The sequence below is a fragment of the Rhipicephalus microplus genome, chromosome 8, assembly GCF_043290135.1.
Source record: "Rhipicephalus microplus isolate Deutch F79 chromosome 8, USDA_Rmic, whole genome shotgun sequence".
NCBI classification, from domain to species: domain Eukaryota; kingdom Metazoa; phylum Arthropoda; class Arachnida; order Ixodida; family Ixodidae; genus Rhipicephalus; species Rhipicephalus microplus.
This window is the reverse complement of record NC_134707.1, coordinates 31,613,578-31,637,596: the sequence shown is the minus strand read 5'-3', so window position 1 is coordinate 31,637,596 and position 24,019 is coordinate 31,613,578. Positions and strand designations below refer to the sequence as shown.

Here is a 24,019-nt window from a genome sequence, read left to right as displayed (position 1 = left end):
GGTTCCGATGTCCTTTCTTGATGTCTAATTATTCAAGGCATATATGACTGCAGATTTTATTCTTAGGTGTGCTAAATATATTCTTTTTACTTTATTTTCATTTTAAATTATTGTTTTGTAGTCTTATACACATTTTCAAGGTGTCTATTTGACATATAATAATTAAGTAGGAAATTGTTTTACACAAACGCACGTCAACGACGCCAGTGGGTGCTCAATAAAAAAAATTAAACAATCTCCAGCCCAAAGAAAACCATGTGTATATGCGAAGCAGCGGGCGCTTAGGCTTACACTGACGGTGACGTTGACGCTGGCACTCATCGCGGCGTTCAGCAGGAGACAATTTTGAGGTGCAAAGCATGCAGTGATCAACCGGTGTTTCCTACTGGAACACTCCTACGGGCAATGAGAGACAGGCGCCTCCGATTGGACATAGAGACCCGCAGCCCGCTCTTAAGTTATGCGCACACTGCGAATTTTTATTGTTCAACAACACATAGAAGAAATCTCCCACCAGCACTACCTTGGACGTCAAAATATAGTGCCCATATATACGAGGTGGCCAGTAAACGACTTTGCAGTGCGAGCAGTCGGATTTTTGAATATAGAAACCCGCTGGCAGACGCTGTGTGCCTAGGCAGGGGGAAGCGAGAGAAGGAAGAGCGTGCGATAGGAAGAGGAAACGCGCATGTGCCTTGGGGTGTGAATGCCGCGGGAAGGAAAGCCTAAATGAGAGAGAGGGGGGAGCGAGCGTCGATTAGCAGACCCTCTCTGCATTGGGATAGTGAGACGAAAAAAATTGACGTCAGATGCACGAGGTGAATGATGATGAGATTGGGCGAAGCTCCTGGAAGTAATACCGTGAACTTTTCTTCCGTTAATTCGCTTGGCGATATGCGCGCTTCCTCACCGCTTCCCATTGTCGCAAGTTTTCAAGATCGGCTTCGCGATGTTGACGTGCTGCGTCGGCCTCTCATTCCCGTACGGAAGGATCTCTCCGACGCTGACGTGCTGCTGCAGCTTCTTGTTCACTCACCGGTGGCCTACGCGCGAGAGCTCTCCACCTCGTGCTTCCGTGTGATGTTCGAAATAGCAAGTAATATATGTTGTCGATTCCCCTAAAAGCGAGCTGTCGCTATTGTTTTAAGAAAACAAGGGACGACATGTTTTTTTTCTTGTGTTGCTTGGTACCTTTCCCCATAATGTTTTTAAAGACGTGCCGTTTGACCTAGTGTAGAAGTTTCTCGAAAACAATTTTCAGAGAATGAAAATGTTGAAGCCATGAAGCAGTATAGGCCATGACGTACTGCTACAAAAGACCAATTATACTTACGTACGGGTCACGAATTATGTCGGTTAATTTATCGACCTCGTATACTAGAGCTAGAACGCGCAGGAGAAATCTCCCACCGGCACCACCTTGGAGGTCAAATCATAAGACTGGTTACATACTACGACTACGGCTACGAAGGACGAACGGGTGTCGCTATAAGGAGCTTCGCCCCTAAAAGGGAAAGCGTAGGCGACGAGAGAGGGGGAAGGGACGCTCATGCGCAATAAGGGAGGTAACGCTGCACACCAGATTTAACACGGTCCTAACCAGCTTCACATCTAAAAAATCTACGCCTCTCCATGCACGGAATTATGACGACTGGGTGAAGCTGGGTATTAAGGCCCATAATGTGTACGTTGAAGCCGCTGACTAGTATAATGAGACCACGCATGCGTGAATACACGCACCAACGAGCGCATGGACTGACGGACAAGCGACCGGAAGGACGGAGCCAAGGACACACGCATAGACGGATGAACGAACGGATGGTCGGTCAGATGAACGGACGAAGAGATGCACGAATCGAACTATTGGACAGACGGGTGGGTGGATGAACAGATCCATGAACAGAGTATGGTGTCGTTTTCAAAAGCCATGGGATGTAGCTTGCAAGGCTAGTTTCACTAAGCAGTTAATTGACAATAATATGGGGAGTCTTGCAATACCATTGCCTTCCTCTTGGCTTACGTGACAGGTCTGCTTTAAAATACATGCGCATTTCCGGTCATGCTATTGTTGGAGCTGACGCTTAATTGACATCAAGCTGAAATAGATTAAGGCGGCTTACACTACTGGTAGGCATTGATCACAAAAATTGTGGTTGGTATTTGCTGCAGAAAAACAAAAAAACGTTATTTTGTGTTATCATTCTCGATAGATTTCGTTGTAATCTTTCTTAGATGGCCAGCGTGACTCTTCTTTCTTTAAATGGTCACTCTGTTGGAACACTTATGTCCAGTCACTGTGTGAATTCAATATATCAACTTCGGGGTAATTTTTTATTTTGTGTTCAGGTTTTTTCTTCTCATTATTGCTTGGCAGCAAGCAATAATTCTCTTTGATCAGTACTAAACACTAAACAAAATGAAATAGAGGCGAAAACAATGTAGGGCCATTTGCTCAGATTTGGGTGCACGTTAAAGAACCTCAGGTGGTCTAATTTTCCGGAGCCCTCCAGTACAGCGTCTCTCATGATCATAATGTGGTATTGGAACGTTAAAGCCTACATATCAATCAATGTTTGATCAGCATTACCCTTTACGCCCTAACGTCCTATAAAAAGCACATGAAGCAATTTCAATGCCGTATGTGATACATGAAGTAAGAAATTGAAAAAGGTGTCCTAACAATCCTCAATACACCTGCGCTGCCATAGCTAGTAATTTTTTGTCATCGTCGTCTTTGAAAGTCCCCAAAGTAGAAAACAAAATGATGGATTGCGATAATGATGACACTTGCCACAACTAAACAATAAATGACACCTTACTAGTTAACTATTAAATCAGTAGCTATCGCAATTTTTATGTTGTTTCTAAGTTGTCTAACTTGCAATTTAATAAGCCCGTCTTTCCTAACACTAACGTATCACCCGCAACAGTGGACAGTCTTCATGTCTTAAATATAGGACACCGAGGCTCAGTGGTTGTCAGACCTCTGAATGCAATCAGGCTAATCCAATTGTGTAGCTCTTAAAGTTCCCGATTTCTTGTTATTCCAGTCGATAGACGTGCCCACATTACTTACATAATACGTAGGAGTGTCTAAAAGTGAGATAAAACGTAATAAATTTTAATTTTTTTTTTATAAAGTATAATAGTAGTGCACCATGGAGGTAGAAGAAGACGACGATTAAAAGTAGTTCAATCAGCTTGCTGTTGCTAACATGGGCGGAATAATTTCTGTTGCTGCTAAGCAGATACGGCAATTTTTCATAATGTTCGAACTTCCAAAGTTTTCAATATGTAGACAGTGGCCATTCAAGTGCAATGCTTCGTATCATGAGTGCAAATACTTGCTATTGGTCAGTTCTGGTGCTGTAACTAATACGTGGTTGCTGTATGTTAGTTTGAAAACGATCACTTGCACTAACGGGGTTAAATAAACAGTCGTATTTAAATTATCCATATTTCTCTTTACAACCACTAAGCCCCGGTGTTTTATATTTAGAACATTGAGCCTTTTTTTGTATGCTGATGGAATGCTCAGAAAAAAATTTTCATGTTCTTAAGGATGCAAAAACTCCAAATCAACAAGAAGCAAAAATATATGCCGGTAAAAAAATGCAGGGCTGTAAGAATTAAACATTTTGCCTATGCCTAAACTGTTATATCATGCAGAAACTGAAATGCACATTTTATTTACCACTCTTTCAGGCCCCCAGACGAGGGAAACAGTCGAAGGCTCTTCCATGAGATCAATACAGTCCCTCCTCACAGAACTAGTATCTCAGGTGAGCACGATATAGTTTAGGCTCGCAAACTGGCCGGGTCCTTTGTGAATTTCTCTGAGATGACTCGAAGGCGAAAGCTATATTTTTATTTTCAGCTGAAGCACTGGTCCTGCCTTGCACTCTCCGGAAGCTATGTGCACTAAGCGTGGTCTTGCAGTGCTTTCATAACAAGAGGAACCTCATTTTTTTTTCACTGCCTCCATGATCAGCCCACCTTTGATTCGGCTACGCTATCTTATGATGATGTCATCATGTGAATCAACTTATTGCAAAGTCACGCCAAATCTGTGACGTCATCTCGTGATAGCACAACAGGCACAGAACGAGTGGTGCGATCTTTCGCATTGCTCGTTATGTGCGTGGTGCCACCGATGCGGCACGCACACGCCAACGGTCAGTTGATTTCAGGATTTCTTCTGGAAATTTCAGACTTATCATACATACTATAAAAAAAATGCCATGCGCAGCTTCATTTATTTATTTGACATACCGTTTGGTTTCCAACCAAGCCTCACGAAGCTGAAAAAAGTGCTTGTTCATTAAAGATTAGGTTTTCTACGCGACATGTCGTTACTAGCCACGTGGACAACAAGACGCTTAAAGGATAAGTCATGCTTCGATATAAGGCTGGCACACAAGCTTGAGCACAGATGTCATTTCCACGTTCGAGATAAGCACTTTAGCGCTTACGTGCATATCGTGAGCAAGACTACATAAATTAGTTCTGCGTATTGCAGCAATGCTTGCTTGGAACGTGGCAAATACCCAGTAAATATATACTATATATTCAACTTCTGTGAGAACGACAGCCCATACTGCATGACAGTATCATATGTATGCAAGCCAGTAGCGAATATCAATACGCTCCTGGCACCTAGTTGAACCGGCATTTGGCATCACTGGAGGTATGAGGTTATGCTGAACAATTGATAATCCGCACAAACGGGCGATGCTAGCGATCTATATGTCCACATATCCGCGTGGTAATGCGTTCCTTAGCTTGTTCTAGCCAACACCTACTAATTGACATTATTAGGTAGCGGAAGCAAACAAAAAGTCAACACCAAGAAGCTCTAGCTGTAAGTATAGCTAGATTGTATAAGCGTGTTAGTGGGGCAAACGAGGGGTTCAAAGTTTTCGTCCTTTGATACGTGAGGGTGCAGTATATACGCTCACCCTGCCTATCTGCCCCACTCCTGCTAACACCACCTGCTTCTTTGCACCTGCGGCGCCTCACACTAACCCACTCGGTATTAACGCAACGCATGGTTACGTTCAATAAAAGTGCACATTTTCACAATTCTGTGTACCATAAAAACCGCAGTTATTTATTAATGTTCCCAAATCAACGTTTATTAAACATTCAAGAATTAAAATTTAGGACAATGTGACGCTATGGCATTATTCTTTAATACGGGTTCACAATATCGAGTACTTTCACTTAAAACAGAGGCTATGGTGCAAAGCACACGGCATACTGTTAACACAAAACATCTTGCGAGAGATTTTATGCGACCATCTCATTGTGCCTCTTCATCCTTTCTCTCTCTCTTTTTTTACACGATTCAGTAGGGTACGCCAATCACATGCACTGATCAGCCATGTGTGACGCAGCAACGGCAGCACAGTTTCCTATTATTGGTGCTTCTTGCTACTTCACGCTACCTCGTGCAGTTCCAATACATCATCTATATATGTGCGGTGATAAATGCGAACATTTGTGAAAGACGTCACATGCCTTGTGACCCCGGTTGTATGTGGATAGAATTTTCGTGGTGTATTGCAATAATTCACATGCATGGCTATTTACAGCACGCGAAGATTGTAGTGAGTGAGGCAAAACGCGTCACGTTTGCTCGTTAGAAAAAGAAGCTCCTACCCACCCTTCATCACAAAAATCATAATAACTCACGGTGTATGTGTCAGACTATCTTCCCTCCGTCCAACTTTGAAGTTGTTGAAGAATTAGGGTGGTGTCACAAAAACGCATGCTATATTTTGCTCGTGATCATGCACTTTGAATTGGCTGGGTGATCAGTGCTAGTCGAACTATGAGTTTGTGATAATAAACCCTGATCGTCCACTTGTTACATTTGTAGGTGAACATATTATTCATAGAAATGGGGTATCAGCAATGTAAACATCAAGAGCCCCAAAACGAGAAGTTGAGACAGCAGAAAAGCTGCTCAAGGCAAACAGCAAGTGCAAGGATATTCAACACTGCTCATCACGGCAATGCTCCATCGTATATATTTAGAAAAGGGCCGGCCAAATGAAGTCCTTTGTGAAAGCACTTATGACTCCGTGTACATACCTGTGTATATGCTGCGAAGTAAAGCTACAGAAATCACGAAAGGTCTAGCGGGCCCAGAAAAAAGCACTGAATGAAGAACCTTGCTTCTGTTCCTCGGCGACGCTTGGATGCGCCTGTCACGCACGTGGTGCCTGGTCCGGAATGTGTCGCAGATAGTGGACTGAAAGAAAAAAAAATGGTATATCCCTTCGTTTGGAGACACCTAGGTTGGGGCTCGGATAGAAGTGTTTTACAAAAGGGGAACCCCTGCAAATATAAGTTATCGGAGAAGTGTCTCTCTTAAAGTGCACCATTCTCTGTGGGATACCATACCTGCTAGCACTTCGGTCATAAGCAGAACGATGAAATCAAGCAAGCAGTGAAAAAGAGGGAGAAGTTCAGTTCTTCATTTCTGTGTCTCGACTTATGCTAGAATTGTCTCCATTTCCATAATGCTGCTAAGTCATACAACCTACATGTACGCACTCCACATATAAAAATACAAGTGCAACTTCCCAGGCATTTTTCTTTGCTGAGACCTAAATGCACTTCCTTTGTTTTGTACAGGTGGTATACTTTTCCATGGTTTAAAAAGCAACTGTGGCACAGTACAAAGAAGGCAAGCCTCTCACTAAAATGTCTCATAAAATTGAACTTAGGTTATTTTACAACGTTGCGAAACGCAGAGTATACAGCAATAACAACTTTTGCTATAAGGCGTCAATATTTGATTGTCATAGGCACGTGCTGTAGAAAACGGCTTGTCAGGACTTACAAGGTTGTGTCCTTATTCGAAAGTCAACTTTAAACTAAAGGAAACGTTAAAAAAGTGGGTGGTGGTGGTGAAGTTGCCCCGGGCGAGGTTATTCAGGCAGACCTGGCCGGTAATTGCTCCACCTGAGTGAGTCTTTTCATGTAGTTCAGCTCACTATACATTCCTTAATCCTGCCTCCAGTAGAAAACTGAAGAGTATGTTGGTCACTTCCTTTTACATCTACCGCACATCTGCCGGAACGTCGGAAACAAAATTTTCCAGTCAATGGGGGAATCCTCATCCCTTCATACTGCGTGTCATTCAATGTACCTCTTTCACGGCAAAAACGCATGCACGACCGTAGATGGTGCTCAATACCAACGACTTCATTGCATTCAGTGCACAGTGAGGCTGAGTGCCACCGATTTTAAGTAAACGTACAGGAGTGTAGGCCGATCGTATTCTTATTCTGAATAGAAGAGTTGACTCGGCTCCACTAACTTCTCTCGTAACACAAGGCCGATGAAGCGAGTTCCATAGAGAGTTTAAATGGCATCGGATGGTCTGCTTGGGTAGCTGTTGGTATATAGGCGCTCTGATTTTCGTTTGTCTTGAAAGTGCTTTGTTGGCTAAGACATCTGCCCTTTCATTACCGCTGTCACCAACATGCGAAGGTATCCTCTGGGAAGTTATGTTGATGCCTTCATTTGGTACCGTCTTTCAGTAGTGCTTGTGAGTGGTGGCATATTTTGCTCATGAGAGTTTTTCAAGACAGTTGTTGCATTGCCGACTCGAGAGAAATACGCCGGATCCCGCAGCTCCAATGTGTCAATCAATCAGCATCAAGGAATTTTTTGTGAAAAGTATGAAAATACGGGAAATGCTCGAACTGATAGTCTCAAAAGGCTAGTGGCTCGTCAATACAATATGCACACAGAATGTACAGGTCAGCTTTGAAGGGAAAAACAGAAGTGATGATAAATACAGGATATACACGTATGTATTTCTTCTAGCGAAATTGAAAACTTATGAGGTTACCACTAGCTTCCTGTGCATAGCACTCATTAGAGAAACGAAAGAACACAATGGAAATTGAATGAAACAGTCATGCACACGGGCTTACATATCTTGTCTCGATAAAAAAAAAATGACTTGCATGCTAGGCCGAGATTGCGTGCGGTTTAAATCACAAGAGAAATAGCGTTCCATATTTTGTTAAATTGAATTCTATCAGTGTTTTTTCCTAAGTATTGTAGCATTCAGGCAGATTGAATTTCCCATTAGAAACACGTTGCGTATTGCGAATAGGAATTAGGAAAATATGAGCAGGCAAATGTGGATTTTTTTAATTGTGTAATTTATAGACACAGCAATTTCCTTGTCGCGCAACATTGCAGCCATGAAAACACGTTTGATTAAAAAAATATTACTTACTTGTTCACCTTGGCTTGTGATTTTCACTGTACGCTTCGAATTCGTTCAATAGTTTTTAGACAACTCTTACACGTAACACCCCGCACTTCTGAGCAGTCTCTCATACAACAGTGGCACAATGAAAAGTAAAGTGTACCAAGTATGGCTCGTGGAAAGTATTGGCGAGCTTTTATTAGAGTATAGTAGACGGTGAAAATGGTGGAGAAATAGTGTTAAAAAACTGGCCATTTTAATAATGAAGTGTCTCTTGACGGCAAGAGTACAAGAATTTGGGAAGAACACCGTTAAAATTTTATTTTATATCAAAATAGACGTCAATGGCTATAAAAATTGCAGACCTATCAGCTTGCTGTACGTTTTCTACGAAATATTTACAAGAAGAGTAGCTATTAAGATGAGGCTATCATTAGAGTTCAATCAACCAAAGGACCAAGCATGATTTTGTGCAGCCTGCTAAACAATACACCATATGCGTATTATGTAGTAGATGATAGAGAAATGCTCAGAATAATCCAACCTCTATGCATTGTCTTCATGAATTACGAAAAGGCATTTGAATCAGTCGAGACATCAGCAGTGATGCAGGCACTACGGAATCAGGGCATCAAGGACTCCCTACATCAACATAATAGAACTATACAGCAGAGCCACGCAGGCCATAGCTCTCCTTAAAAAAAGTATACAATCCAAACGAAGAGGGGTGTAAGACCGGGAAACACGATCACTTCAATGCTATTCACTGCCTGTTTACAAGACTTTTCGGGGCTCTACATGGAGTAAGATTAGCAATAAATGTTAATAAAAGGTATCTTAGTAACCTGCGATTCACGGATGGAAATGCCTTGATCAGTAAACTCATGGGACGAATCACAGCTGATGATTACTGAGCTGGACACGGCAAGCAAAACAAGCAGTCTCAAAATGATTATGCACAAAACGTAAATAATATGCAACCATCTCAGCAGAAAACAGCGCTTTACTATAGGCGAAGAGACGCTGGAAGGCGTTGTGCACTCTGCAAAAGATGATGTCTACTTAGGAAAGGTTGTAGCTAAGGTGCCGGACCATGAGAGTGAAATAACCAGAATGGGGATTGGGTGGATGACATTCGGCAAGCATTCTCAAATTACGAATAGTAATCTATTACTAACCTTCAAGACGAAGGTATATAAGAACTGCATCTTGTGTTGCCGGTACTTAGCTAGGGAGCAGAAACTTGGAGGCTTACAAAGAGTGTTCAGCTTAAATTAAGGACGACGCAGCGAGCGATGTAAAGGAAAATGATAGGTGTGACCTTAAGATACAGGACGAGAGCAGAGTGGATCAGGTAACAAACCGGGGTTAAGGATATCACAGTTGAAATCAAGAAGAAGAAATGTACATGGGCCAGGCATGTAGCGCGTAGGTAGGATAACCGCTGGTCATTGAGGGTAACTGACTTGATTCCCAGTAAAGACAAACACATGAAAGGGAGACAGAAAGTGAGGTGGGCCGATGAGATTGGAGATTAGAAACTTTTCAGGTATAACGTGACCACCGAATGCAAAAGACCGGGTTGGTTAGCGGTTCATGGGAGAGGCATTTACCCTGCAACGGGTTTAGTCAGATGGATGACGATGATGATGGTCCTGTTTGGGATGTCGCAGTAACCAGCCCAACAATAAGTCCTTATTTATTCGAAAAATACATTCCTAAGAGACAGCTTTTTTAACCTAATACTTACAGCCACTCTGGATTCGTCATCACAAAAGACGTTTTAGATTGAGTTGTGGGGTTTACGTCCCGAAACCACAGTATTATTATGAGAGATGCAAAGACGTTTTATTGAAAGTGGCCTAAATTTATGAGTCAATGCACTAACGGAGATATTGTGCCCAGTTATCAATCAGTAAACTATTTTACTGTAATAACTTCTAGTCCTTTTAGGAATAGCCAGACAAGACGCGAGGAGAGCCATTTGGTGAAAAGTGCACTGTTACCGTGCATAAAATGATTCGTTATGCAGTAACAGATGTAGAACTTTCAGAAATTTTAGTTCATAAATGTTCCTGCAACGTATATTCAATTTTGTGGGTAAGTTTTGTATAAATTCGACTAGGGAAAATTTTGGCTGTGGCTTTTCGCACATCCATGGCTGTTTACGGCTCTTTTTACCCTGGGCTCAAATTAGCTGCGACACTATTCGGACGTAATTACTAGTTACAAAAGCGCACAAAACGCGCTGCATCCTGCGTCACGGCCTGTCAATGGGCGAGTGCACGTCCTATTAGTTAACAGTTGCGGCCGCTCATTTTGCTGAGGACGCCCCTGTTTGAATTGTTTTGCACACAAGGCAGAGGCCTGCTGAAACTAGAATGAGCTTACTTCGATATTCATGTTTGTTCAATTGCTTATTCTTGATGAAGAACGTACAGCGCGAACACAAGACGGGAAAACTAAAGAAGGGACACAGACAAGCGCTCATGTCATCATGCAATACCAACTAGCCCAAAGTTTCACTCTTCTAATGCTTATTCTTGTACGTTTTCGTCTGACCATTTGTGTAAGCGAGTTTGATTTGTTTTACCTCTAATTATCAGGGACTATTTGGTGGGGGCATTAGCGGCAGCTTTGGTGTAAGCCAGCCGTTCTTTCAATGTGATGCCGTGAAGGCGTTATGCGTCACTCTGTGGCTCATATGCCAGAAGACACACGGCTGTGAAATATCGCGAGTTCCCAACTGGCATGCAGCCTTAGGAATTTCCACTGTACGAAGCGTTGCTAAAACGAAGCGTTGCTAAAAAACGCGTCTTCCTAAAGGCTTCCGAGAAATCAAAGAAGTTGCCGGCAATTGACAAGTCATACACATTGGTTGACGCGCAAATCTATCCTAAAAATAGTTGGTTTATTATAAATGCTTTTGTTGCTGCTAATATTTGCGTACATTTCTATTGCTTTAAAAGTTCACGTAGATTGATATTTTCTTTCTGACTCATGATTTTAGCACGATGCACTCAGACATGTAGCCATAACTTCTACAGCGAGAGTGGTTATGAGATCACAGCTCTGGTCATGCGCGGTGCCGTAATGGTCCGCCACCGCCACCGGTGTCCGTAACCACTTCGCACGGAAGGAGAAAAAAAATTCCGTAGATCCTACTTTCCTGGGAATCCATATTATGCGAAGCATGCGGAGGAAAGGTGACCATGTTGCAATTTTTTATTGAGCGATACGTCATGAAATGACGCTAAATATATGTACAAATGTTTCACGCACAGACGTATGTTTAAGAGTTGAAGATGTTCACTTGCACAACGAGATCAACTGCAACATGCTCATTAGCAACACCAGACGCTGATATGAAGAGTTGATGCTTGCGAAGATGCTGGCCCCGGACACTGCTACATAAATCAGCTTCAGCGAATGAAAACTAACCCCATCTGACGTTAACCCGACGTGACGGCTGTATCAAAATAGTACATATGAGATGTAGAGGCAGCACTGCAGCCACTATTAACGTTTCACGAAGATTAGCGTCTATTTGAAAAGTAGTTCCAAAACCTGGCGTAGCTCGGCGGTAAAATGCTTCATTGGCACCCAGAATACTTGGGTTCGATTCCAGCTGGGACTCATCGGAGCAACGATACCGACTTCTGGTATTTCTTAACGCTCGCGCGTTGAAATCGTCCATGTGTGTTCTCATCGTTCCTGGGAAGATACAAAGTGTTTATCACCTGTGGCACCTACCCGCATACCAGCGGCACATACCGGCCCGCGGGTATATGCCACTGTCGGACGGGAAGTGTTTGACGACGTACGCGACGGGATAGTGACAATATTCATGTCTTGACAAGCGCGTCGTATTCGTCAAACCATCTTACTCTCTCATGCTAATTTTGGTTCACGCCAAGTAAACGGGGTAACCACGAGAGCACCTAAACGTTGATGATGATGATGATGATGTGTGGTGCTTTAAGGCGCAAGGGCCGATTGATGGCCGAAGAGCGCCATTTCAATTAGTATAGAGATGTGGACAATGATATGTTGCGTAGCTGTATAGGGGCCTTAAACTTTCTCGCGATAATGCGGGTAAAAACATAAATATTAAAAACATGACAGTGACGTGATATGCATAGTAAAAAGGGTGACAAAGGCTTTGATAATAGAAACGTGTAAAAATATTTGGCACTAGCACAAGTGCCTGATCAGCGCCCTTGTGTCCAAGGGCTGCCAGGCAAGTACTTTATTGTGTAGCCACCGCAGCAAAAACCTCTCTGCAGAGGTCGTGCTACGGAATGCCCGGGTACATGATATGAAAACTACCAACTTCTTTTAAAAACGCTAACAATGATTTTTTACTAAAACGCGGTTCCCTACCAACGAACATTGCAGGGTGTAAAGGTATATGTTGTCGGTAGGGTGATGGAAAATGTTGTTTTCTTAAAGTTTCTAACTCTTTGCACTAGATTAACATATGTAGGACCGTTAATCATTCACCACATCTGTCACACAATGGTGGATCGCCACCGGACAAAAGATATGTGTGTGTCGTGTATGTGTGTCCTATCCTGGGCCTTGTTAGTGTTACCTCTGTTAGACGTGATTTTGATACTGGTGACCAATGGCCAAGGTGTGGCTTGATAACGTGTAGCTTGTTTTGTGTGTGTCTATCCCACTTGCTCTGCCAGTAGTCCCTGAGCTTTCGTTTGAGAGACGGCTTAAGATCAAGGGGCGGGATCGATTAGGGTGTAGTGGAACTGGTTTCGTGGACGGATGCAGCAAGCTGATCCGCCATCACGTTGCCTTGGCTCTCACGGTGCCCTGGCACCCAGCACACTACAACATGTTGTTTGAGTGTGTAGAGTGTGCATAAAATAGACTAAAGTGAGACGACGACGGGTTTTTTTTTTTGTTTTTTAAGATTGAGCAGAGCCGTAACCACACTGAGGGAGTCCGTATAAATTACTGCTTTTTGTATTTGTGATTGCTTTATGTGTTTAGCCGCCACAAGTATCGCGTAAGCTTCCGCTGTGAAGATACTTGTGCCTGGATGTAGAGGGCCAGCATCCGAAAAGGATGGGCCGACAGCAGCGTAGGACACAGAGGAGTTAGACTTGGAGGCATCTGTAAAGAACTCAGGACGTGTGTATTTGCGTTGAAGTTCCAGGAAGTAGTTTCGGATATGGGCAATAGGTGCATGTTTTGTAACTTCTAGGAAAGACACATCGCAGTCTATAATCTGCCACTGCCACGGTGGCGGGTATACTGCAGGAGCCATTAAACTGTGTTCGAGTGACACTCCAGTTTCCTCAGCTAGGCCCTTCAGGTGAACTGAGAAGGGCTGCCTCATCGAAGGCCTGTTTTGAAACAGAATAGAGCTCGACAAATCATTAATAGTGGAGTATGAGGGGTGCTTCTTGTCTGCTTTCACCTTAAGAAAATATACAAAGGACATGTAAGTTCTTTGTAGATGAAGCGATCATTCATTTGACTCAACGTAAAGGCTTTCTACAAGGCTGGTGCGAAAAGCACCTGTAGAAAGGCGGATGCCCAAATGGTGCACGGGATCCAGCATCATCAAAGCACTTTGAGTCGCAGACTGATAAACAACGGCCCCATAATCTAAGCGTGTGCGAATGAGGCTCCTATACAAATTCATGAGACATTGCCTGTCACTACCCCACGTAGTACGTGACAACACCTTCAGAACGCTCATGGCTTTTATACATTTTGTTTTTAGATACTTAATTTGCGGTATGAAGGTCAGCTTGTGGTCCAAAATTAGTCCTAAGAATTTATGCTCGGCATTAACAGACAGACGTTGACCATTCAATTGAATGTCAGGTTCTGAGTGTATACCTCTCTTTCGGGAGAACAAGACACATGTGCTTTTTTGTTGGTGCAGTCGGAAGCCATTTTCTTCTGCCTATTTAGAGACCTCGTCCAAAGCTAGCTGAACCTGCCGTTCACACATTGCCAAATTGCATGACTTAAAGCCAACTGGACGTCATCGACATATGTACAATAGAACATATTGCGGGGGATGGACAGGTGCAAGGAATTCATTTTTATAATAAAAAGTGTACGACAAAGTACACCACCTTGCGGTACTCCCGTTTCTTGAACAAATGTTTGGGAGAGAACACTTCCCACGCGCACACGGAATGTCCGATTGTACAAGTAACTCTCGATTATGGAAAGCATTCCACCGCGCACATCCAGGTGAGACAAGTTTCTTAATATGCCAAAAAGCCATGTTGTGTCGTAAGCCTCTTCGATATCGAGAAACACAGAAAGAAAGTATTGTTTGTGGACGAAAGCGTCTCGAATATGTGCCTCGATACGCACCAGATGGGCGGTGGTGGATCTACCCTCTCGAAACCCACATTGGTATTGGTCAAGCAGATTGTGTGTTTCAAGGAAATATAAAAGTCGGTGGTTTATCATTTTTTCAAAAAGTTTACAAAGGCAGCTGGTTAGTGCAATTGGCCTATAACTTGAAACTGAGGAAGGGTCCTTGCCCTGTTTCAAAATAGGGATAACAATGGCCACTTTCCAGGAAGTAGGTATGGAGCCAGAAAGCCAGATAGCATTGTATAGGGAGAGTAATGTTTTTTGCGTTTCAAATGGCAGGTTTTTCAACATTTCATACATGACATGGTCGTGGCCTGGGGCAGAATTACTGCAGGAGTTTAGTGTTGCTTGTAGCTCAGCTAAGTTGAAACGTTGGTTGTATGCCTCGTATTTTGTACACTTGTAATCCAGTTTCTGCTTTTCTATTTTTGCTTTATGCCTTTGAAAAGCTTCAGTATAATGTGACGAGCTAGAGACCTGCTTGAAGTGTGCACCGAGGAAGTTCGCCTGATCTTCGAGGCTGTCTTCCTGTGTGTTTACGAGTGGGAGTGAATGCACTTGTCTTCCTGCTACTCTACCCACAATGTTCCAGGCTTTAGCCTCTTAGGTATATGAATTATTCCCCAATAAAAACTTGTGCCAGCTTTCTCTTCTGGCCTGCCGATGCGTTCTCCTGGCCTGAGACTTCATTTTCTTAAAAGTGGCAAGATTTTCGGCTGTCGGTGAGTTCCGAAGCAACCTCCATGCTTTGTTTTGCTGCCTACGTGCATTTCGGCACTTTGAGTTCCACGATGGCACACGTCGTTTTCCAGGGTGTCCATTCGTTTGTGGTATGCTTTTTGTTGCTGCATCAATCAGAGATGCTGTAAAGTAGTCGACAGCCGCATCAATGCTTAAAGTGCATATTTTAAATGAGTGATGGTATAGAACTGTTCCCAGTTGGCTTTGCTTAATAGCCATTTCGGAACCTGGGGCGGGCATTCTGTTGATGTAGGTGTGCTCAAAACTACGGGAAAATGGTCACTTCCGTAGGGATTAGTGATGACTTTCCAGTGAAGTAGAGGCACAAGCGATGGAGATACTATGCTTAGGTCTATGGAGGAATAGGTATTGTTAGCGAAGTTATAATAGGTTTGTTCTTTTCGATTCAGGAGACACGCGCTTGAAGAGAGAAGAAACTGTTCAATCAGTCGACCTCGGGCATCACAACGAGAGTCGCCTTATAGCCTGTTATGTGCACTAAAGTCCCCTAGAATAAGATAGGGTTCGGGAAGTTCATCTATCAAGGACTGGAATTCATGTTTGTGTAGTTGAAAATGTGGAGGTATGTAAATAGAACAAATGGTGACGAGTTTGCTTACAAGCACCACTCGAACAGCCACTGCCTCAAGAGACGTTTGGAGGTTCAAGTGTTTACATGCTAAACCTTGCTTAACTTAAACCATGCTAAACCATGCTAAACCTTGCTTAACAGCTACACCTCCAGATGATGCCACGGCATCATCACGGTCCTTTCGGAAAATAATGCAACTGCATAGAAAGTTGGTGTGTTTAGATTTTAAGTGTGTTTCCTGTACACACAGCACTTTTGGTGATGGTGAGTGAATGTGTAGAAGTTTTTGGACATCGTCGAGGTTTGTAAGAAGGCCTCTGACATTCCATTGTACAATCTGTGTTTCCATATTTGATGGAAAGTGGTGCTGTGTGTACGGAAATGAAGTGGCTGTTCAAGTGGGAAGTTGTAACTTAAGTAGCAGGGCCGTCTTCGGGCCCTGTTATTGGTTCCTTGGTTTTTTTAGCGCGCTCTAGGGAGCCACGCTGAATTTTGGCACCTGAGGTACCGTGTTTGTGTCCATTGCCTCACGTGAAGCACTGGACGCCCGCGTACGCAAGCTGCTGTTGCGTATTTGTGACCTCGCCTGGTGAGACGGGGTCGGTCGACCCGACGACCCTGGAGTCGGCCGGGGTCTGGCTTGGTAGGTGGAGCAGGCTTGGCTGCTTCCACCATGGGGGCGGCCACCACACCCGATGGCTCACTTTGCGTGGGCCTAGGTAGTGGCGGAGGGTGATGCGACGCATCCACCTGACGCGCCGCATCAGCGTAAGTTGTGCCGTCAAAAGCCGAACACCTTCGGCGTGCTTCCTTGAAGGAGATATTTTCGCGAATCTTCAGTGTAATAATGTGTTCAGTGTGTAATGTACTGACCTTTGCCACCAGTTCACTGGTGGCAAAGGTCAGTACCAAGTGTTTTGTAGGGGTTTCCTGATTGTTCCTTCGGATGACGATTCGCTTCACATTGGTCACATTCTGTTCTTCCCAGCCCTCCTTACGGTCAAGGAGGTCTGTGTCACAAACAACTCCACGTGCAGAGTTCATGGATCGATGAGGTGTTACGCTGATGGGAATGTCGCCGAATGTTGCAAGGTTCTTTAGTTTGTCAAATTGTGTTTTGTCACGGAGTTCTAAAAGAAGAACGCACTAGCCATTTTTGTAACTTTGTAGTCATCACCTAATGTGGCTGTCAGGGACCGCGATACTATGAACGGGGACACTGTTCTGGCTATTTTGTTGGGCTTCTCACTGTGTACAACATGATAACGAGGGAATACTTCTTTGGGTCGGCTGAAAAAGGAAAATTCTTCGGTGCGTACGCGCTTTGAAGCGGCACGATCATTGAGGAGTGGAAAGCTTCTATGCATGATAGAGGAATGTAATTCAGTAACGATGGCGGCCATCCACCATGGAGCCCAACGAGGGGACGCTACAATATTCATAAAACGCGAAACATGCAGACGCCAGCCGTACACCGCTACGATAACCTAATGCGCGTAGACCAAGGTTAGCTAGTTGCACAAGGTTAACCCAAGCCGCCCATGAAATTGGGGAAGTAACAGAAGAAATTAGAAGACAGGATAGATTTAAAGAGGAGAAAAGACGAAGGTGTGGGGGAGAGAGAGATAGGAAAAGGCGACTGCCGATTTCCCCTGGGTGGGTCAGCCCAGGGGTGCCGTCTACGTGAAGCCGGGGCCAAAGGGGTGTGTTGCCTCTGCCGGGGGGGGGGGGGGGGCCTTAAAGGTCCAATCACCCGGCGTCGGCTCAACCCCCAGAATCTCCTTTTCCCCGGACAAGGCAGAGCTACGCACGGCTCAGTGTGGAAGGGAGTCGTAACTCCCCCGTTAGCTCGGGTCCATGGTGTCGCTACACACCGAACGCCTGCTTTCACAGGCGCCCATGCGGGTAGCACCTAAACGTAAGCGGCTAGATAGATAGATAAATAGATAGATACGCTCAAAGTCACCAAAGCTCGCTAAGAAATGCTTCGCATTCAAAAGAAACCTTGGTTGCAAGGACACAGTAGGGCTCGAACCTGAATCGACTGCGAGTCAGCCCAGTATTCCACCATTGAGGCACGCCGGTGCTTGGGACTTCTTCGCAAACTTGCCTTATATTTAGGCTTGACGTCGAGAAAAGAATCGGGATAATATTAGTAATAAAGCGTTATAAAACTGAAAAAGAAAAACCAGGTGTCTTACATTGTGAATAGCGTAACGAGTGGGTCATCCAATGCTCCAACCCACTCCAAAAGCTTTTTCTTGATCATCTATTTACTGTGGCGCGTACCCACTTCAGGCATAATTCGTCATCGTCGTCAGCCACTTCATGAACAGTTGGCACAAAATTTCTTGAAAATTTTTAGCGGATACCCCACTTTTCAGAAGAATAACGAAGCGTAGCTTAGCAAATGCCGACCTACTACCCAGAAGTTTAAATTATTATTATTATTATTATTATTATTATTATTATTATTATTATTATTATCGTCTTAGTGGGTACCAAGCAAATTAAATATGCTTGCAGCAGTTACCCAATGAGTGCTTACAAAAGACTATGAAAGGCCGTTCTTTTCGCTTTTGCTGCGGCTGTGCTGTGCCTTCCGCGCAGGCCTGCCGTGTTTTGTTTTTGTATTGATTGAGCAGGGAGGGCATGGCGCTTGTTTTGAGCTTCATAAAATTCACTGCTCGCGGTTACTAACTTCCAATTGAATGAAATAGTTCATACATGGGGATCACTTAGTTGAGTTTCATCTGAAAGAAGATAGAAATACGGGTGTCATCATTATTATCCAGCACCTGGAGTAGCGTCATACGCTACAAGTCATGGTAGTTCCAGATTGCCTATCTATTCGTAATCCTCATTTTTATGCACTATTTATACTCACCATATAAATACCCACTACTTCAGCTTCATCTACTGTTTTTGTTAACTGCCACACAAGCAGTGAACGGGTGTCTGCCGCTAGAACACGTCATTGGCCATAAGTATTGTTGTTTCTATGCAGAGATTGCAACAAATGGAACATTTTGCAGCAATTCAACTAGTGCAGCTTTCGTAAGGCACAAGTATAACAACTATAATATATGGAGCACCGTTAAAGCAACACTTACCACGTGAGTAAGCTTGAACTATACAGTAGTTATTTTAAGGCTTAAACTGATATCTTACGCCTAATACAAGGTTAGTAAACTGAGAAGGCGTTCATTGGAGTTACGTATATCTGGTGGTTCTATGAATGCGACATGACAAGTCACAACAGCGCACCATCTAGAATGATGATGATGATGATGTTGTTGTTGTTGATGATGATGATGATGATGATAGTGGTGATGGTGGTGGTGGTCTACATACATAGCTCACATCCACTCTGCGGAATGGTCCAAGAAACGAATAATTAGATAAAGGGGATGACATTGTAAATGCAAATCTAATCAACTAGATGCCAGCAACCAGCAGCACACGGCGAGTGAGCACTGCCTGACCCGAGCGTTGGCGATGCTGCTTACCGGAGGCGCGTCGTCTTCACAATACCTAGAACTAGGTATATGATAAACACTTCTGAGCAAATAATCTGGGCCTTTCCAAAGTTCGCCTAAGCCACAATATTTAGTTAGCATCCTTGCATGCAGTGCCCGCCAGTCCGAGCATCACAACTAGGTTTGGCAAGTATCGCGCGGCCAGCTATAAAAATCTACCCCACCATCTATACTAACCCCTTCCTCTAAGAGTTGTTTGGTCTGAAATGTCACTGCTACTTATAGTAAAAAGATGAAAATGGTAATCATGGGGACCTCGTAAAAACCAGACACGCATGTTCACTTGCTTTGTGAAAAATATGTTGTAGGAATAACTAATACGTTCGTAGCTGATAAGCAGATAGCCAAAAAATATCAGTAACTGAGTGCTTTCAAACGCCTGCTTGCTTATTGATCAGTGAAAAACAATGGAATGATACAATATTTGTGTTCTTTTTAACACAAATGGGTTTTATGCTGGAGTGCACCACAGCTCCTCCCATGATGTCGCAAAATAAACTGATATAAGTTATTAGATCGGACAAGAAAAACAAAAATGTGTCTGTCAACAAATCTACGGCCCCTGACTCTACAAACCCTGCCTCCGCAGTGAATCTACGACCTCTGACTTCGTAGCGGTTGGCATAAAAATTTCGCTTCAAAAGCACGTTTACTAATAGCTAGCTATTTATATGCACTACTTAGCTTTATGGCGCTCCGAGTTCAGTGGCTTCAGCTTATTTCATTTTATATTATTTTATAGATTTTCATATATCAACTTTTTTGCAGCTAGCATGCTCCGCAGTGAAACTCAAAAGCATGCAGGAGGAATACAAATAAACTTCATATGTGCCCTTTTGAGACTGTGGTGTTACCTTTAACTCCACAATCTTTCTTTTAGAAATTAAAGCCTAAAAATAGGCATTGCTTATGTGCTCATCAGACAGTTACAAGTAAGTCATTGTTTGATCTAAAATTTGTTCATGCAGGTTTGGTTCCCCACACTTTATATTTTTCACTGAGGAAGACTACCACAAGATGAACGAAACTTTCATGTACGTAAGCAGTTTTTCTAACTCTGTGAATGTGTTGCACTTTATATTGACAAATTTAATTAGTACCATTACACACATACACAGTTTATCCCCTACTTTACATATAATTGTGAAGGCGCTGCCACGATGGTTCAGTGGCTAAGGTACTGGGTGCTGACACGCAGGTGGCGGGATCGAATCCCGGCTGCGGCAGCTGCATTTTCCATGGAGGCGAAAATGCTGTAGGCCTTTGTGCTCAGATTTCGGTGCACGTTAAAGAACCCCAGACGGTCGAAATTTTCGGAGCCCTCCATCACGGCGTCTCTCATAATCATATCTTAGTTTTAGGACGTTAAACGCCACATAATATAACAACATATAATTGTGGGCAATTTTCATTTAGGTAGCTTTGCTGCCAAAAACGGCAAAGAGTCAACACTGCTCACTTAATCTGGCACATGGGCGTTAAAGGCGCTTACAGTATGCAGGTAATATCTAACAAAGCTATCGTCAAATCAATGTGTAACTCATCGGTTACTTCTCCAAATGCAGCTGCCAGATTATCGAACGACATACCTTCGTAGGTTGGTGCAAATGTTATAGAATGTATGGATCAGTACATAGTCACAGTGAGTTAGGAAGCAGTTCTTACACCAACAAGCGCACTTCAGTGTAATCTATCTATCTATCTATCTATCTATCTATCTATCTATCTATCTATCTATCTATCTATCTATCTATCTATCTATCTATCTATCTATCTATCTATCTATCTATCTATCTATCTATCTGTCTGTCTGTCTGTCTGTCTGTCTGTCTGTCTGTCTGTCTGTCTGTCTGTCTGTCTGTCTGTCTGTCTGTCTGTCTGTCTATCTATCTATCTATCTATCTATCTATCTGTCTGTCTATCTAGCTATCTATCTATCTATCTATGTATTCATCCATCCATCCATCCATCCATCCATCCATCCATCCATCCATCCATCCATCCATCCATCCATCCATCCATCCATCCATCCGCCCATCTATCTATCTGTCGGTGTCTCTTATCTTTTGTGTGCTTCGTAATTTTTCTTTGGTGCTTCATTTGAGCTAAGGTGGACTGCAGTATATCGGGCTTCATAAAAAATTTTAGCACTCGTCAACAGCGCTGAAACGGGTATTCCTGATTCTTATGCGCGAAAAGTACGCTGATCACATAGGTGCTTATAGCTATGCATTAACTACTTCTCCAGTGCTGGTCAGGTGCACTAGCAGTACCAGCAAAACTACAGTCCCTTCCAAGACAGTCCAACCAAGCACATCGAGAGCTGAATAACTTGCCGCTGTTCATGCTGCACCATAAGTAGTTATCCACGAAAACTTCAAGCGTGGTCAATAGTGAACAATTTGAAGGCAGCTCTGACATTCTTGCTACCAGCATTGCAGCACGAACTATACGAGCCACTCATCTTCGAGGTTAGGTATCCACTTCATACTTCGTTCGAGAAAGGACATCACGGGACATCTCAATGGCTGGCAAGTCGTGCGCGGTGAGAGACAACGAAAAATTCGACGGTGCCGATTGGTCGACCCGTCAAGGCGTCAGCCTCGATACCATACCTTTACCAAGGACCAAAGCTGCCGGCCAAGTTCGGGTGTCTAGCAACATTGCGCCGCTCCACTGAAGATACAGCAAGCAGCTTGCACAGGCAGCACTACGGCTGCATCAATATTTTACTTCTTGAGACACCTAGTGAACTGCGCTAAAGTGATGACACTTTCTTTTGCAATTTATGGCTAACAATGGCTTTCACAAAGTATTTCTCCTTTCAAATGGGAATGCCTGTCAAGCACTTTTTGGACAACTGTGGTAACAAGTAGGTATTACGGCATTTTTTGCGACTCGTCTTCGCTACAAGAGGCAGGGTAAAATCACTTGGAAGTCGTTCTAAATCACACAGATCTCAGACCGTGGGGATCCGAAACCTTCTAAAACGTCGTCTTGAGAAATCATCACGAGTGGAGGCGATGCAAGCACTGCCAAAGTCTTTAAGTGCATCGGACTTCGACCGATGTTTATACATTAATCCCAAAATCATGACTAGAAGGTGTGTGACCCTGTGCGTGTGTGTTTTCTTTTTCTCTTTCTCTTTGAAGGTCCCCCATTTCTTTTTTTTATTTTGCGGTAGCGTATCAGTCTGTTGGGAAGAAGGTCCCACCAGAGCAACACGGTTCAAGGCGCAAGCACAACACGTTCCCGACAGCGGTGTGTGGCCACGTGTAACAAGACTACAGGTGCAGTTCAGAGCTCCGTAATTGAAACCACGATGCGTCACTGCTACCGCGGATTGTATCTCCGGACACACTTCGCAGTTGGCTTGCTTTATATTTGCTTTATTCGGGATGAAATTGTTGCGAATGCCTTGGGTGACACGACTAAGGGCTGATTAATTGCTTGATGAGGTCGTTCCACCCTAGCAGTAAGCAGGGGTGGCGCCTGTGAGGTTCTGGGTGGGATGGATGGACCGCCCCGCTCGAATCCCCCGCCCCCCCTAAAAAGATCAAGCATGGTCAAAACACAGCGCATGTGTTCTGAGCCTCGGTGGAGGAACTCACTTATATTGCCCCCCCCCTACCACCAGTGAAAAAATTCTGGCGCCTGCTCTGGCACCAAAGCAGAGGAAACACACGAGCAAGCATTATTAGCACATATGCAGTAGTACATATAGTTCTATACGGGTTCCAGTCAAGTGCAAAATTGTTAGTGTAGCGCACAAAAATATAAACACAGCTGTCACTATAGAGGAGCAGCAATACAGCATACGCGTACTTACAATCAACTTCTTACAAAAAGAAAATAAGTCTCGGGCGCATTACGAGTAGTGTGTGCCTATACAACGCCGCTCAGGTTTCATCAGGACAGGAGTAATAGTACCGGAACTATTTCGTGACCAAAATAATCCTAATCACTAAAAAAGATTAATTTGGTAACATCACCTCACAAACGAATTTAAATTTTGTCCGCTTAATATATCAATAAACAGTACTCCATAGGCTAATCGGAGGCCCAACTCTGTACTCTCTAGACCCTTAATTAAGGGGGTAATCAGCAGAAATCTCATTTCAATAAAACATTTTTATAAAAACAACCACAAACTTGACTGATACACCGCTGAAACCTACATTTAGAACATAACAATCCTGGTGTGGCGATGGCATAGTGGTTAGAGCATCCGCCTCGCATGCAAGAGGTCCGTGGTTCCAATCCCGGTGCCGCGCAGTTCCCAACCAGAAAAAAAAAATCCGCGTGTTGATGGAACTGCATTAAGAGGCCTGAGGTGCGGCCTCACCGGCAACCACCGCCGGAAACGCACTCTCTCACCAGAGAACGATTGGCCACCCTGGTGCAGTATCTGGCCACTACCTCCCACATGCATACGTCAAATAACTCACGGCCCTCAGTTCCCAGCAGCTGCGAAGCAACTGACCATGGCGGTGGTCAGATCTGCAACGCAGCAGAGGGTGCTAAGAATCTCTGGACTACAGGCCGCCTTTG

The 24,019-nt window shown here is 43.8% G+C and overlaps 1 protein-coding gene across 5 annotated transcripts in view; it reads left to right on the top strand.

Annotated features, from left to right (window-relative positions):
* Positions 1–24,019, top strand: part of LOC119183586 (uncharacterized) — a 59,824-nt gene that overhangs the window by 27,683 nt on the left and 8,122 nt on the right. For all 5 annotated transcript variants that reach the window (XM_075871457.1, XM_075871460.1, XM_075871459.1 and 2 more), the window contains 3 exons: positions 3,706–3,782; positions 18,937–19,045; positions 20,437–20,502. In XM_075871457.1, the coding sequence (XP_075727572.1) occupies positions 3,706–3,782; positions 18,937–19,045; positions 20,437–20,502 (252 nt within the window). The remainder of the gene's footprint in view (positions 1–3,705; positions 3,783–18,936; positions 19,046–20,436; positions 20,503–24,019) is intronic.